This window comes from Strongylocentrotus purpuratus, unplaced genomic scaffold, assembly GCF_000002235.5.
Source record: "Strongylocentrotus purpuratus isolate Spur 01 unplaced genomic scaffold, Spur_5.0 spur5_contig_847, whole genome shotgun sequence".
NCBI lineage: Eukaryota > Metazoa > Echinodermata > Echinoidea > Camarodonta > Strongylocentrotidae > Strongylocentrotus > Strongylocentrotus purpuratus.
The window spans coordinates 1,594,372-1,612,175 of NW_022145554.1; the positions used below are offsets into that span (position 1 = coordinate 1,594,372).

General features: G+C 37.2%; 1 protein-coding gene across 1 annotated transcript; it reads left to right on the top strand.

The window, feature by feature from the left end:
* Positions 1-5,361: 5,361 nt before the first annotated feature.
* On the top strand, positions 5,362-15,738 carry LOC754412 (BRISC complex subunit Abraxas 2). The gene is made up of 9 exons (XM_030992936.1): positions 5,362-5,487; positions 8,270-8,360; positions 9,020-9,056; positions 9,490-9,556; positions 9,862-10,064; positions 10,994-11,125; positions 12,264-12,348; positions 13,575-13,728; positions 14,522-15,738. Exons 1-9 carry the CDS (start codon positions 5,413-5,415, stop codon positions 15,025-15,027), a joined length of 1,350 nt encoding a protein of 449 aa, XP_030848796.1. The 5' UTR covers positions 5,362-5,412; the 3' UTR covers positions 15,028-15,738.
* The last annotated feature ends 2,066 nt before the right edge of the window (positions 15,739-17,804 follow it).

The following is a 17,804-nucleotide window of genomic DNA, read 5'->3' on the forward strand; positions in this document are numbered from 1 at the left end:
TCTCTTGGGTATATCATCATCTGCATATTATTCATGTTGACAGATTTCTACTCGTGCAAACACTCTCACTCCTCACATCCTTATGCAACAAAGATAATGTCATGTGGGACATATCTATGTTTGTTGTGATATCTGTGAACCTGGTATTTTTAAAAAAAAAGCACAATATGTAATCATTATTTTTGTTCATCTTTCATATTCATTTTCCATGTTAACAGCATTATTTTGTAGGGTTTCGTATCCACCTTCTACAAGCTGGCACATTAGGGATGAATAATACATGCTGGCTGGAAGTTACGGAAATATGTTCGGGAAGAAGTGGATTTCAGCTGCAATCATATTAATATGTTGGTAGACCTCCGACCAGACATTTTCCCCTCAGAGTGTAAATTGATGAAAATGTCTGGAAGGAAATTGAGATAATAACAGATCTCTGACTGTGTCACACCATAACTCTGAAATGAAAACATACTTGAGTCTATACGTGCTGTAAATTAAGAATAATATTTTGAAAGATCTTCCATCTAATTGACACAAAGCATCTATTTCTATACATGCACTACTTGTAGCTACTTGCACCCTCTATATAACAAACCATGCCTAATCGGTGACCATTGGTCCCCCATAATCGTCTTTTTCTTATGTTAACTGAGAGCTGAGTTGATGAGATAACCATCTGTCCAGTGACCTTGCAGGGCAGTCTAATCCCTCCTGTAAACTATGGTAGATACGCTTTAACAAGAAATTAAACTTTTTGTCGTGTTTACCTTAAAAGGACCCGTTGTCTTTATAACAAAATAATGCAATCGCTATTTACAAGAAAATAAGATGTTTTGGGCCAATTTGAGAGGAGACCTTTTTATTTTCCATCAAACTAAGCGAGAAGCAAACTCAAAATTAACTTAACTAATGCTTCCTACTGTGGAGGGGGTTGTGACCCCTTCCTATCAGACCCACCACCGATTGGCCGATTGGTCGCTCCGCTCCCTCGCCCTTAAGTCATAAATGACAGTAATGAGGATTAATACCCCATAAAAAGGGCACTAATATAGCACATCGACACGGTTTTGATCCTGGGACTTCACAGTTACGAGGCCATTGCTTTGCAACTGAACCATGACTGTACGCAGCGGGGGCCAGGGTAGGGGGCAGTTCCCATAAAAAAATATTTAAAAATGCAATAAATTATCAATAATTCATTGCATTTTACCCCGGTCCCCAACATAAACAAATCCTCTGTACGGCCATGTATTATGGCTCAAGGCATGAGCACACAGAATTTTTTTTTCTGTTGGGGACCGGGGGTAAATTCAATGAATTATTGATAATTTATTGCATTTTCTTTGTTGTTTTTTATTTGTGGGAATTGCCCCCTACCCTAGCCCCCGGCTGCGTACAGTCATTGAACTAAAGATATACTTGAACAAAATAACTGCTACTCGAATAGTATTCAAAACAAAACATGTTAGTGTTCTAAGTTTAGAGAATAAGGGGTCTGTGTGATAGGAACTGTGTTTCTATCGCTCTAAAGTCGGATATCTTGAAGGAATTGCTAATAACCGAGATCTCTGGCAGGGGCTCGATTTAAAGGGGAATCCAACCCTTGTAATAATTTGATTTGTATGAAAGCAGAAAAATAACACAAACAGAATGACAAACGTTTGTAATGAATCGGATCAGTACGTAGTTAGGAAGTAATGAATGTTTAAAATAATTATGAGATCACCAAGTCTATGCGAATCTCAAATCGGTAGTTTGGTCAGTGGATTGTGACGTAGGACGTGGATAACTCTCCTATTTGCCGTGTATAGAAATATCATTGATTTTCTCGTAAGTTATTTTTCGATCCCTTGGGGCACTACTCAAAATATATTATATATCATATTTCATTTTTTTTTAAAGTCATATGTTAGAACAGATGGGAAAGTAGTCCGGTACTACATTACATTGACAATACCTCTTCAGCTAATTTGAAGTGCATATACGTATAGCGATTACAACTTTCAAAAATACACAACTTTCTTATATTTAAGCAGATTTAATTGAAACTTCATCAGTTTTCTTCTCTGATTTGTCTGCTTTCTTTTTGAGTGGTTGTCTATTTGGGTTGGATTTCTCTTTAAGGAGGAACCCTAGACCCTATCGAAAACAATCCTAATTTGTCCTTTAATCATTTTTTTTTTTTGGGGGGGGGGGGGGTGGAGTGTCGGTGTCACAGAGAATATTTTTTTGTTTTCATAGGTTTTTATTCATTAATCGTCCTTGTTTTCACGAAGTGACGGTGGTGAGAAAAATCGTAACGCAAAGTGAATGCAATTTTTTTTTCACTACCGTCACTTCGTGAAAACAGGAAGGAAAAATTGTACATATACAAACTAACAAAATAATTTTAACATAGGTCTTAATAAATTTGCAAATGAACTTTTACATTTACATACAAGGTTCCAACTAAAGTTACACATTTACAGATGAAAAATATTCACATATTAAACAAAATTATATTTTCACCAACAAAAAAAACAACAACAAAAACAAATCGCAAATAAAGTTTGTACTATTTTCTCGACCAGTTTGATTATAAATCTCAAATTATATCTTTTCCATAATATTCTGTTTTCCTCAAAAATTTCCTTAAGAGACAAAACAAATGATATATATAAAAAGAGAAAGAGCTAGAAAACATCTTCTACCCCCCGCCCCACACAACATTCATAATACAAAATCGGGGAATATGATTTCAAACGATATAAAACGATAGCGACAGTGCAAATTTCGAAGGGCCTCGGGGCGCAATCCCCAAAAGTGGCCCTAAGGCGTGCCCTTGGACTCAATCCATAAAGATTGAAGTGATTCCAAAAACACCTCTTTGTTGTATAAAATTGTCGTTAGGAATGGGTTATCGTTTCTATCGCTCAAGACGGCTAACTTGAAGGTTTTTAATATAGCCCTTTGAAGTTCACGCGATTAACAGAAGTATAATTGGAAGAAGAAGAGCACTGTGATAATAGGGCATATTTTCACAAGGGGGTGAGGCCTCTTATACCTCTTGAAGAATAACTTGGGGGGGGGGGCTTTGGGATGTATACGAAGTTCTTGCATTCATTTTCTACACGTGTCTTGCGATTCTTTTTTTTTTGGGGGGGGGGGGGGCTTGAGGAATTTATTATTTTGTCTCTTTCGTTTGTTAGCCTCTTATTTGGGTATAGGGTCGGCTCAGATAGAGAGGAGCCGCCGACCCTACCCAAATAAGAAGCTATTACGTAGGCCTATGAAAGAGACAGACATTTTCGGTCTAGATCTGCTCCTGATGGAATTAAAAGGCGGCTCTATATTATTGTTATTCCCAATCAGGCGCGTAGTACGCAGGGGGGGGGGGGGTTGGGGTTAAACCCCCCTTTAGCTTATTTTATGTCTATATTTTTAAGCAAACCCCCCCCCTTTTGTGATTTTTTGTTTTTTGTTTTACCTTACCCCCCCCCCCTTCAGAGCAAAAAGTCAAATTTTAAAATTTTGAGACCCCCCCCCCCCCCCAAAAAAAAATGTCCTCTTACCCCCCCCCCCCCCCGCAGCGGCTGGCTGAGTCGTTGCATAATTTTTGGCCCGATTTCAAAATGTTATGTCCCCCCCCCTCGAAAAATCCTGCGTACGCCACTGTTCCCAAGTTCTACCTTCTCTAACTTTGTTTGCCACTTCCCCATTTTAGATTTAGAGAAGGATCTAGAAGAAGACAGAATTAAAAGAAGAATATAAGAAGAACAAGAATTAACACGGAAGAAGAATAACAACAACAGCAACAAGAACAAATAAGAAGAACAAACAAATTCAAATTCAAATTCAAACTTTATTGATTTCAATCCAAACAGATAGGATCATTCTAAATTTTTGGTGATTGGATAACAAATTTCAAGTTATTGTATAGCATTGGTTATTGAGTGTAAGAGTAAAGATAACCGTAACGTACCACTGCATGTCTAGCTCATCTGCAATATAATCAGGGGCGTTAGACAACGGGGGGGGGGGGGGGATGAGGGGGATGCATCCCCCCACCTCACAAGGTGGGGGGATGGCATGTACAATCACCCCCCCCCCCCCAGGTTTTGGGGAATGATATTTGCTTACTTAATAAGTCATAATGATGATAATAATAGTAATAATAATAATGATAACAATTATAATATTAATAATAATAATAATTATGATGATGATAATAATAATCCTCATCATTATTGTAATTGTGTTTATTGTTATTAGCCGCATTCACACGGTGAAAGCCAAATTCAGACGGTAAAAAAAAGAAAATCTTACAAGTATTTTGTGGTTATCTTGTGGTTTGGAAACCACAAGATAACCACAAGATTAAACAGGCGCGGATCTACGGGGGGGGGGGGGGGGGGGTTAGGGGGTTTAACCCCCCTTGGGCGGCCCAAAAAACAAACACAAAAAAAGGGGGAAAAAAGAAAGAAAAAAAAAAGAAAAAAAGAAAGAAAAAAGAACGCACGCTGGAGAGAAACCCTTTCAAGTGCAAATATTGTGAGAAGATATTCAACTCATCTGGTAACTTACTCTGGATATAACTGTGTATTTAACTGTTACTTGATTTAAAAAGACGTTATCATGCACTGCTTTTTATGGTCTCCATTGTGTTAATAGATGCCAGGAAAACATCACTTACGGGGTTCAAATAAACACCCCAAAAAAAATCGGCTCGGCGCTTCGCGGCTCGTGGACGATGCTCCGCATCGTCATTATTGGTCAACCCCTTAGCAAAAAGATAGATCCGCCCCTAAGTCATCCCCCCAGGTGTACGAACCTGTCTACGCCACTGAATATAATACAGGGATGGGAATAAATTATATTACTTGTAATACTCTATACAATTTTCACCCTTTTTCTTTTCAAATAAAAGGAAGGAAACAAAATATAAATACAACATAGTAAGACAATATCTTTTATGATCACCAAATTTAGATCATCCCGACAGCTCCACCCTATTCCTGAAACTCGTGGGAGACAGTGAGCATGGGAATACATAATGCCTTTTACAATACATAATTACATCGCGATTAATGAGACACAATCAATGACCTACTAATATCTTATGCACAAACAAGAACAAGGAAAATAGTGTAGAAGAAGAAGAGAGTGGAGGAGGAGGAGGAGGAGGAGGAGGAGGAGGAGGAGGAGGAGGAGGAGGAGGAGGAGGAGGAGGAGGAGGAGGAGGAGGAGGAGAAGGAGGAGGAGGGGGGGGGGGGGGTGAGAGGAGGAGGCCGGAGGAAGAAATAAATGGGGGGGGGGGGGGGGGAGGTAGCCCATGCTCCTCCTCCCGCCCTTCTCCGTGGGCCCCGTCATTATGATTTCAGTTTTCGATTTTCTGTACGAACACACAGTAGATCATGCAACTGCAAGCGCAAGATGGCAGTAGTAAATATCAGCGGAAGTGTTTGGAGTTCAATACATTTTGATAACAGTTGTCGTGATGGCGATCAGGTAATATGATATATTATTCTGTGATTTGGGAAGATCATTTGTAAATTTTAGATGTCATATTACCATCAGAACTTGGTAAAATTGGAATAGGAAATCAGAGGCCAGAGGTGGGGCAGTCATTTCTTTTTAGCAGCCCCACACGTTGGAAATCATGTTGGGTCTTTGCGTGTAATTTCAGACAGCTTGGGCGCCTTGGCCATCAGCGTCGGTTCATTGTTTTTTTCTTCAGAAAAACAGGCGAAGGATCTTAGTCACACTCAACCCCATAGCCGCAAGCAATTTCTGTTGAATGTTCATGAATCACACCCTTGGTGTATTTAAATCTAACAATGCATCGTACATCTAGAAAGAAATTAGACCCAAGTTTTAAACTATTTTAGACCAAGTCATAACAATTATTCTTCAATTTTGCCTTTGAAGTTAAAGAGAAGGTTGAGTTCTGGGAAGAGGTGAAAAATAATTTGTGAGCATTACTCATTCTTATTATGCAAGTGTGGAAGAACATCAGTTAAGACATGTTCCCTGAAAAGCATGGCTCTTCAAATGCCTTCATATTCTAAATATGCATGTAACATCGTAAAAATCGGGGGGCTGGCTTTTTACGCCACGTGTTCGTGTAGTCCCATATACATCTTTTTGTGCAAATGTTTGTAACTTTACCAAGGCTTGGCCAAATTTCTTATCATTTTGATGATTCCAGAACCTTGCAATACACACAAATTCTTATATGCTAGTAGCCTTTAAACAAGGCCACTTGTCTGATAGACGCCGAGCGACTAAAACGAGACTAATCGCGAAAACCCAAGTGAACGCGAGAGCGAGGAGCCCATCCTAGTGGCCTTTATCAATCTGATTTGGATTTCTTATGTTAACCATTGTTTCCGACTGGAATTCGCTCCAGAAAATAGAGCGTCCAATCAGCGAACGTATCCTCGCACGACGTCAGCATATAGTATCCATCACACACACACACACACACACACACAGTAAACTCTACGTAGTGCGAACATGGACCTACATGCTATGAACTATTACGTACGTGCTAAGACCACTGACCTCTACATGGAACGAATCACGAACGAAGCCAACTGGGAGATCGCCGTTCTGATTGGTCAATAAATCCAAAGTAGGCGTATTGGCATGCTAATATGTATCTATGAATAATTCATGCGGAGCAGTGAAACCCACTTCTCAAAAGGCCTCGTGACGTTCCGTCACTCGGTCGCGCGTTCACTCCGGGTATCTAGACTCATCTCAGCCGCTTAGAGTCACGAGGCCTTGTCAAAAGGCTAATATGCTAGATGATCAACCTTTTCTGGTCGGTTCCACACCGTTTCTTTCACAATGTAATCGCATGACCAGAACTCAACTTCATCTTTAAGGAGAAATTGCGAGAAAAAAAATTGGTTCACATGCAGTAGCATATATAACCGATAACATAAACAAATCCTATGAAAACCTGTGGAAAATTGCAATGCAACCCTGTGTTGTATTTCTTGACATGGGCTCGAGACGATTAACTCAATTTTTCTTGTGTCGCTCTAGAGTCTCCTCTACTCTCTAGGCTATAATTTAAAGGCCCACTGCACTACTTGTAGCTACTTGCGCCCTCTATATAACAAACCATGCCTAATCGGTGACCATTGGTCCCCCATGATCCTCTTTTTCTTATGTTAACTGAGAGCTGAGTCGATGAGATAACCACCTGTCTAGTGACCTTGCAGGGCAGTATAATCCCTCCTGTAAACTACGGCAGATAAGCTTTAAAGATCAGTTTCCAATTGAATTATTTGGAAGATACCATTTATTTGTTTGTTCTTGTGCAATACATGTACAAAGTTTAGTTAAAGTATGAACAAAAATGTTTTCCATCATTACCAGCACTTGAGTCTTAAAGGTACTATGTCCCTTTTGCAGCCAACCTCAAATGCTGTAGAACTTTGCAGGAATTATGAATATGTCATGTATGTCCTATCTGTGACATTTAAACGTTAGCAGTGTCCTCATATTCAAATTATGCAAGGAAACCTGTTTACTTGCTAGACTTCACTGTCAGACACTATTGAGTGACTGACTGGCTTTTTTCTTCTTTGATAATAACATACATGAACAGTTGTAAAGGGTACATGAGCATTTTGTCTACATCAATAACCCACTTCTTGTGATGGCCAAGATTAAACTGATTGAATCTTTGCGCAGCATAAAACGTATGACTATTCGGTACAATTGTCTGAAAATCAAGACTATTACTTTTGGACTCTATAGCCTTAAACTCGATTTGACAACCAATAGTCGTTATTTCCCACTTAAAGACATTTTCAAGCCCCACCTTTTTTAGGGAAGTTCTAAATTAGTATTATCTTTCAAATGCAGTTGGAATTTAACTTTTTCATTTTTTTGGCCTGCAAATGGGACATAGTACCTTTAACTAAAATTACCTTTAATTTTGTTTATGTTTTAAATCTGTATGAAATATGCTACATAAATTCTGTGTATTGTTATTGGATCTATTGCCCAAGAAATAAATCAGAACATAAATACATGTTTATTTATTTACTCATTTAATTCTAGGCAGAGAGAGAGAGAGAGAGACCGAGAGAGGAAGTCAAGTGTAAATATGGAATAAAAGTCCAAGCCAATATGAATATATGTATGCAGTTTGTGTACACTGTGGTCAAATGCACACCAACAAGAAAAACATATCTCCAAATCTTGAACAATATTACAAGTTTCCAACTTTTGCTTTTAATCTTTAAATTTTTCTTGATATAATTATTTGCAGGAAGGATTTCTTATTGGTGAAGTCACATACAGGGAGACAACAGACATCAGTGATTCTCAAATGGACAGAAAAACAGAAGAAGTTGATATAAGTAAGTATAATTATGGCTTGGCTTGAGAAAGTCCACAAAAGTGGAGTGGTTGAGAGATTACTTCCATGGTACATGTAGTTGCTTATTGAGAAGGTTGAGTTCTAGGAAGAGGTGAAAAATAATTTGTAAGCATTATCATTGTATTATGCAAGTGTAGAAGAACATCAGAGAAAAAATGTTTTCTGAAAAGCATGGCTCTTCAAATGCCTTAATATTCTAAATATGGCATGTAACATCATGAAAATCTGTACAGATTTTTATGCCACATGTGTTTGTGTAGACCCATACATCTTTCTGTTTACAGTGCTTGTACCTTTACCAAGACTGGGCCAAATTTCTTATCATTTTGATGATTCCAGAACCTTGCAGTACACACCAATACTGATATGCTAGATGATCAAAGATCAAAGATAATTTGTAAACTTAAGTTCTGTTATATAGATGTATATACATGTACAGGCAGTATATTCAGTTTTTTGTTTTTTAACGGTATAGTAAATACTGCTTTTGGGTGCCTTATCAAAAAAAAAAATATTACGAAACAAGTATGTTGTCTGTCTGGTTTTTTTTTAATTCCAGGTCCATCAATGAGCTAAACTAATTAAAGAGAAAACAACTTTACAATTTTCCTCTAAATCCAATCTTTTTCTTCCCTTCAGATGTCACCTCCCATTGTCACTGTAGAGAGCCATTCAGGTATGTATTATTTACATGTACCCGGTATGTACATGTATGACCATTTCTAGGTTCCCAGAAGGCTGCATACATGTAGTTCTAAAATACGCTGTGCCCAAAATTTGCAGTCGCTCAGCTGCCATTGACATCCAAAATGCACTGGGGTATTACTTATAAGCATTGCCTTTGTCTTCCTCATGGCGACTAAAATACACTGATTTACTATTGTGTAGGGTGCATAGAGATGTCATGAGTATTACTATCATGCGCTATATGAAAATTAAATTATTTTTAAGTTAGTCCCATTCTGAACTTATGGCAGGTCATACAATTTTTACAGCACTGTACTAAAGAAAAACCCATTTATGTAATATAATTTGTGTTACAGTTACAGTTATGTTACAGATTATTTTCAGGGAAATACTATTTTGTATTGTATCTCTTTCTCTTTCAGCTTCTATGATACCTCTGGCCATGTTGACCAAATTAAGATGTTAGCTCTACTTCGATCAAACTACAAGGTACATGTATGCAGAATAATTAAGAAAGTAGATAACGTAGACCAACATTTTCATTCCTTTCTTCATTATTTTATTTCTCCTCTCTCTTTCATCTACCTCCTATCTCTCACACTCTCTATCTCTTCTTCTCTTCGTTCTTTCTCTCTTCTCCTTTTTAGCTTATTAGATTCACAATTTCACAATCTTTGTTTCTTATTTCTAAGATTTTATGCGATGCACATTTTGAAATCGGTGATTGCTTTCCTCTAATGAATTCATAAATACAGGAGAAAATTAATGTCACCTTTGGATTTTTTCTTGCCCAGAATGTCATCGGTTTCTATCGCTTCCGACGTAACACAATGCTGCAGCCTTCACTGAGAGAGATGGCCCTCTATCAGCGTCTTCTAGCCAGTCTACCAGGCGAACCTCAACCCGCAACTTTCATCTTGGGAATCTTCTCTGGCAATAGCACCTCTAACCTAGCCACTCACTCCTTCCCTTATCAGCTTTTCACATACAGCTTCAAGTAAGTAATCTCACAGTTACATTCTCACATAGCTTTCATACATATGGTTTGATTGTCTAGAAAATCTTGTGCAGTGTTCTAGTTTTTAAACTCCTTTATCTTTCTCATTGTGACAAGACATTCTGAGATTCTCACAACATATCAAAATTCTGATGATTTAAGCATACATATATCTCTTATTGGCCAAATAAAAAGTAGTTGGTCATTCTTACCCCATACGTTAAGTATCATAGAAAAGGAAAACATAATTTTGATTTATACAAACATGCATTTTGTGTGATTGCTGTTCTACAGTAGTAGGCCTGTCAACTTAAACAAAATTTGTTGATGTTGTTGATAATGTATGGGACAAAATACTCGGCCTGGACTTGCCTTGCTAGAAGTATTAAAATCTTAATTAGGAGAAGTCATTGGTCATTGTTTTTGTACAGACGACATACCGGTACCTACAGATACGTGTAGTGCATTTATATCCACCTGTTCAAGCACCGATGAAAAGTGTTTATTCTGAGCCACTTAAATTACAGGCAAAAGACCCCCATTTCTAGCAAGTCAGGTATAAGCAAAATGTGATGCATAGATGATAGCATATAGGAACTCCTGAAAGACTATGTAATAACTCCATCAGTATTTTCAAAGAGATACAATTCAAGTGAAATGTGAATGTGATGCATTGCATAATATGTAAGAACCTGTGAATACCACAAGTAAATGTATTACAGTCAAACCTGCTTTAGTGACACCTGTATAGAAAGACCACATTTTTGTTGGTTTCCCTTGAAACAGTTTCTCATCTAAACATGTAATAAAGCAATCTGTACATAAAGACCACCGGTTTATAAAGACCATTTTTCTTGTCTCCCTTGAGTGGTCTTTATAGACAGGTTTATTCATCACCTTCCTTTTTATAATCTTCTTTTTATTTACAGTGGTTTTTCAGCAAGAAAGGTGTCTGTAGTGAACTTAGGAGACACAGCTGAATCAGAGTACAAACTCTCACCGGTCCAATCTTCGTTGTCTTCTGACAATGGAGGCTTTCAACATATCCTCAAAAACTACAGGTCAGTTGCTAGATCTATCCCTCTAACAATTTATGTGACACTTCAAAAGGACTATAGAAGATTTAGTACAGTCAAACCTGTCTATAAAGGCCGCTCTATGAAAATAGACACTGTAGACAGGTGGCCTTTGTAGATGGGTTCTGCCAGACATATCTTTCTCGAGGGAGACACAGTACATGGCCACTATAGACAGATCTATGGTCTCTGTAGAGGGATGGCTGCTGGGACAGGTTTGACTGAATGTTTTAAATGTAAATAATCATTGAGTTCCAGTGCCAACATATTATATAGACAATTACAGTCAACCTGTCTGTTAAAGTCATCCAAGGGAAACAGAAAAAGTGGCCTCTGTAGACAGATTGCCTTTCTAGGCAGGTTCTACAACGTATTTCTTTCTCTAGGGAGACAAAATACATGGCCACTATAGACAGGTGACCACTGAAACAAGTGTGACTGTAACCCTTTTTTATATCCAGGGACAGTGATCTGAAGAGAATATGAATAGAAAAAAATGTTCTTTTAATAGTTGTAGAAAAAAAAAAAGAATATGGAAGATTTAGTATGTTTTCACATGGAAATATATGTTGACTCTAATTGCAAAATATCTTTATATATCCATAACAAATTCCAAGGAACAAAGATTTAAGAACGGTTTAAGAAGATATAAAGAAAAATAATAAACAATTAACTAAAGGACCTGGGCAGAATAGGTTACTACCTCCTATCCAAACTGGTAATGACCATGTACTTTCTTTGTGCATCATATTTTTTCATTAAAATATCACTGATGTATCAGAAAAATAACTTGATGAATATAAGTGTGCGCTTGTAAAAAAAGACGCCTGGCTGGAATTCTCCCCAGGGAGTGAAGAATGTGCATACATTGTGTGCGGGTAAGCCTGAATCCTATGACCGGGGTAATAATATATATCTGTAAAGCGCTTTGAGAGGGCCTTCGGTCCTGAAAAGCGCTATATAAGAACTAGCTATTATTATTATTATTATTATAAGAAAATGTTGAAAGTATAAACACTACTGATGAAGATGGATACAAAACTTTTTTACTGCTTTTCGTTTACCCTCTGTATTTTATTTCTCTTTACTGATTCTCTTTCTTTCTCTCTCTTGGACAAATCAGCACTCAATTATTGGGTCCAAATGCCACGCTTTCTGGTGTTCAGACCGTACGGAACCTGAATAATGACATCCACAACAAACTTCAGGTAGGAATACATAAATGAAGTTAGACCAGGGGGGTGTTTCACAAAGATCCTAAGTTTAGCTTATCTCTAAGTTGGACTTAACAATTATGGAGAGCCATTTGTAGCCTTAAAACGAAATATATTCAAAAGAGCAAATTCAAGTATTTTAGACTTTTTATAATTCCACATCTAGAACATGAAATCTCCTTGATAATAGAAAATGTGAATGAATTGAATGAACATTTTATGCCTTTAAAAATAACTTTTACAAAATATTTTCAAAGATGCTAATGGCTTTCTATAATTGTTAAGTCCAACTTAAAGATAAGTTCAACTTAGGATCTTTGTGAAACACCCCCTGGTCTAATTCTCAAAGTTCACGTATTCTCTTTCTTCATCATTTCTAAAATGTTTCCTAACATTTGGAAACTTATCATGTAAATTTATGTGTTAAAACTATAAAGTTTGTGCCTTCTACGCCATAAACAAGCAACAAAAAAAAAATCATATAGCAAAGTAAATACATATTCCCTCTGAAAGGAAAAAAAGGAAAACAATCTTTGTTTCCTGCTGGAGTATAACAATTTATCATGCAATGTTAAGATAGAAAAACAAACAAACCATGAATTTCATGACTTTTTTCTTCTTTCATTACTCATTTTAACCGGATATAATTTCTATCTGTTGAAATAAATGATGATACTTCAATCGGTTCTATTACACATACTCTAGTGACTATTCCTCCATGGTTAGTATCCGATACTAATCACATTCATGCTGTAAACTCTTGACTTAACAATACAGTGTATACCTGACCCCATCCCCAACCCTAAACCTACAAGTAACCTAATACCTCAGTCACACCACCGAGACCCACACCACACCTTCATGTACAACAGACCAACAAAATAAACATTTGCTGAATGGCTAAGAATCAGTCCTTAAGAGGGCAGTCTGGAGTCGGTTTGGGGGTGGGACTGAAGTATAAAAACTAAATTCAATTACAACCCTAACCATACATCTGTGACAAAAAATCACGCCCAAAGCTGTTGTGGCCAGAGAAAAGACCAGGGGGGCGTTTCACAAAACTTGTCATCAGTGACAAATGATAGTTTTTGTTATAAGCTTCTGATTGGTTATCAGCAGATTTGTCAATGAATTTTGTCATTGAAAAAGGCTTTGTGAAATGGGTCCCTGGGGTCACATACCATTCCATTAACCTTTGACTATTTTCTACTGCTTTACAGGAAGTGAAACAGAAAGTGACCGATACAGAAGGGAGGCTTGGTACTCTGGGTCAAGAGGTCAGTGAGCTGAGACGAAGAGCTCAGAGACAGAGACACGACAAGGCCGAGAGACAAAGAGCGACTGGACAGGTCCTTAATACCAACAACAATGCAGGTATGTGTTGCCATGGAAACCAGTCACTTTGACACGTGTTAATGATTTGCACAGTACACTTATTTATCAAAATAATTTTGTGTCTTCTATATTGCCTGGTAATATGTCAATAGGAAGGTTCATTTATAGTGATTTTATTGTATTTTGACCTCAGAAGCATTTGTAACATGATATTCTACCTTGTGTAGGAACAAGCCATATAAATATTGTAACATTTACTGGTACATGTCTGTATGTTCCTCCTTGACTACCGGTACACTGTCACTTTAAGTAATACAAAGTTTTGGTATGGGGTCATGAATTTAGTTCAAATGAACATATTGGAAGCAAATGCAATTTTATAATATTCGATGATCGTTGTCGCGGTTGAAAACGAGTCTAAAGAGATGGAATTGTAAATAATGAACTCATTATGTTGTATAGCGCCCTCTCAAGACTGATATTACTTTTGCTTGAAAACAATATTTCTTGACTACATTCGAACGATTTGCTATTCCCGTTTGGAAATTATGTATCATAAATGCATATTCTGACATTTTCATGGTTCCGGCTACCATGGAATGACCTTAGACGCTATTCGAAATATTTGAAATTTACCGGGAGCACCAGTAAATTTTTGATTATTCAATATCTCGAAAGCAGAAGTGTTTTAGGGGTTAAATTTTCTTGTGCTTATAATACATCCTTAGGGGCATCCAAATATATCAAAATTGTAAAGAATTACTATCCATCCAATTTTCAAAATTTACCAAAACTTTGCATTTTTCTGTAATTTTTTTCTTTTACAATTCAGGCCTTCCCAGGCTGCCGCCTTCAACATCGTATGAGAAACAGTTGCCTCTAGCAATGGAAACAAAACCCACCTCCACCGTTTTTAATACATCATCATCTGCATCCGGTGATTGCCTTGGATCGCATCCAACGATAGCCAACCAATCTGCAGAGAAACGGTCGCCTCTAGGAACGTCCATACCGGACAACTCCGTGGTAGAGGAACCTATGGAAGCGAAACCGTCCGATCCTTTTGCTGGACTCCTTAAGGACATGAAGCAGAGCCTGTCCAAAAGCAGATCATCGAGCATCAACTCTACTGGAAAGGACAGTTCCTCGATGGAAGGCCCCGTGCAGGGCAGCGTGAACGGAGCTGATAACAGGACGCTTGATTCCAGAGAAGCTGAAGGGAAGAGCCAGGAGGCGTCACAAAACCCTGAAGTGAACAATGAAATGAACGATGATGACGATGAGACTCAGATCCAAGATGAACAGCACTACAATGCCACTTTGTCACCAACATTTTAGTACAGAGAGCTTTATCTTCTTTTTTTTTTAATGAATGACATAAGGATAGGTAGATTGAGATGGTCTGGACATGTGGGTAGGCCAGAGAAAAGCTACTGGTTAAAGAGAGCAATGAATTTCCCGGTCGCAGGCTCCAACCCTGTGGCAGACCTTGCAGAACTTGGAAGGAGACATCAGAGGAAGATATGTGACTTTCTGGCCTCCCTTAAGTGAATACTGAAGACAGTGGGGTTGGGTAAAGGCCATCAAGGAAATGAAACATCCAACCTCACAGCATGAGAACATTAGATGTTAAATGATTAAAATGTGATGATAATGATGTTTGTCCATTAGAAATGTGGTGCCGCATATTGTGGCATGGTACATTATCTATTAATGTAAGAAATCTATGTTCTGAATAACTCGCCATGCTAGAGCAGGAAGACCAAAAGACCAAAAAGTACTACCTACTTATTTTTCATTTTTGTTGCTGTATTTGCTCTTTTCAAGGCAATTTTGTAATCTAGTCATGATGAGAATTTTTTCCCACAAATTCAAAGCATATTTACACCAACTGTTGAATTTCTAAAAGAAACAATATCTGCCAAACAAATTTTGTAGAAAATTGATAAGAGCTTAAAATTGATTAAATGAAGATGAGAAACTGAAGCTAGGCATCCAGACTGTGTGTAGAGCAATACAACATATGGCTTTCAGTGAATTTGATTTGCATAAAGTTTTTGTCGGCCTTTAGTTTATGTTTTCTTTTCTGGTTCAACCAACCAATCTTCTGCATGATACATTTCACATAATTCTCCTTTGACATGCAATCCCATCACCAGAACTCAAGATTAGCTTGAACTAAGTTTTAAGCAAGGAAATTAACATTTAAAACATTACAATTGGCATTACATGTAGATGCTGAAAATTACAATTACATCTGTAATTTATACTGTGACATGTAATGTTTGCCGGTATATTGATATTTCAAAAGCTACATGTACATTCAATTACACCTATGTACCAGTTGTCTAGAAATCTTAGTGTTGACAATTTAAAGAGGGAACTCTTATCCATTCGCCCTTTTACAAAATTCATATTCTGGATGGGTCAGTGTATGTTCATTGATATATCTCATGAAAATGAATCACCATCATCAGATATATAGTCTCATGGTTAGATATTCTTTGCCGGTACAAAATAGAGGTTTGATGTACTCGTTAAAGCCCCACTGTCCTACTTGTAGCTACTTGCTCCCTCTATATAGAAAACTTCCCCAATCGGTGCCTTTTGGTCCCCCATGATCCTCTTTTTCTTATGTTAGTTGAGAGCTGAGTTGATGAGAAAGCCACCTGTCAGTGACCTGGCTGGGTGGTCTAATCCCTTCTGGCCCAGTAGTATTGACGGTCTTTAACGTAATTATGCTGCAAGGAAATTGGTGAAAATTATTAAAAACGGATGCAAAAAGAAGACCAGTACAAAGTCGAATTTATACATCTATTTTTTTTCTTCTGTATGTGTAGGTACTGATTCAATGTAGGACTGAGAATTTATATATTGCCATTGTTGAAATAAACAAAGAAATCAATTCTGCTGCATATGTAAAATTTTGTAGTCTTATTCAGAAGGGTTTGCCGGTCATTATAAGATGAGATAATTATTCCCTTCTTAACTGTTTTTAATCTGAAAGCCAATGTTTCCAAAGATTATCATCTTGAAGCTTAATGTTATTCTATAACAAGATGTATCAAAGAATTGAATCCAGTCATGGAATGAATATGAGAGAAATTGATTTCATAATGATATTAAATTTGGTTTTAATTGAGTTATGGTAGTGTCTACAGGATGGAATCGCCACTTGGTGCTCTTCAAATCATTCATTAAACTTTGCCCGTTAAGACCAGGACTAGTAAATGTTGGTACACTTTTATGAAAACTAGCCAGAAATTTTAGAATTCAGTTTGATAAATGTTGGAAAAATCCTTGTTTATTAATTCTAAAACAAGCTAAAATCAGAATGAGAAGGGAGAGATGTTTGATCACGTCTTGATCCGCAGAAGTTCCAGTAGTATGATATGCATGTGTAAATGCTTCTATATTGTATAATGTATACATGTGCAGTATGTGTATGTGTGACTGGAATGATCGGTTTATGTACAATGTGTATGTTCAATAATTTGCGTCAAATACAACATTATTATATATGCATGTTCATGTTTTGTTGTTGTTCATATTAAAATCAGCTTGAGTGCTTGAGGGTTACATTTCAAAGTAAAATCAGACAGTACACAGAACCATTTTGTATTTTCAACCGAATACTGCATGATTTCAAGTGCGATGTTTGGAATTGGACTCAGTGAGTTTTTATAACACCAACACCAGCTTTCGACACTGAACTTGAAATCACCTATTATTGTTTATGTTATGGTTAACCTGCCTGATTATTTCATCAACATTGAACTAGCATTTTCTTGTAGAGATACAATATACCAGATTCATCTTTCTGATTATTCAGGGGTATCTACAATGTTAGCATACCTGGACTACTCAAATAGACTTTGGACTGAGGGGGGAGGAGGGGGGGGGGGTGAAATTTTGTTTAATTGTACACCATTTATTTTCAAAAGAAGTGAAACAGACAATATCTTGTATTGTAAAAAAAAAACCCAGACTTCTCAACATTTTAGAATTTTTTAAAAAATACATGTACTTTTTCCCAAAAATGTTATTTTGCATATATGGTGTTGGTCCATTTGAAGAAAGAAAAAAACAAACATATAAACTGCTTTTCTTGTTTT

What these genes read in the sequence shown, in the direction of transcription:
- LOC754412 (XM_030992936.1), top strand. Translation starts at nt 5,413, where the DNA reads ATGGCAGTAGTAAATATCAGCGGAAGTGTTTGGAGTTCAATACATTTT. An exon ending in GTTGTCGTGATGGCGATCAG is followed by an intron (nt 5,488 to 8,269) that starts GTAATATGATAT and finishes AATTATTTGCAG; the next exon opens with GAAGGATTTCTTATTGGTGA. An exon ending in ACATCCACAACAAACTTCAG is followed by an intron (nt 12,349 to 13,574) that starts GTAGGAATACAT and finishes ACTGCTTTACAG; the next exon opens with GAAGTGAAACAGAAAGTGAC.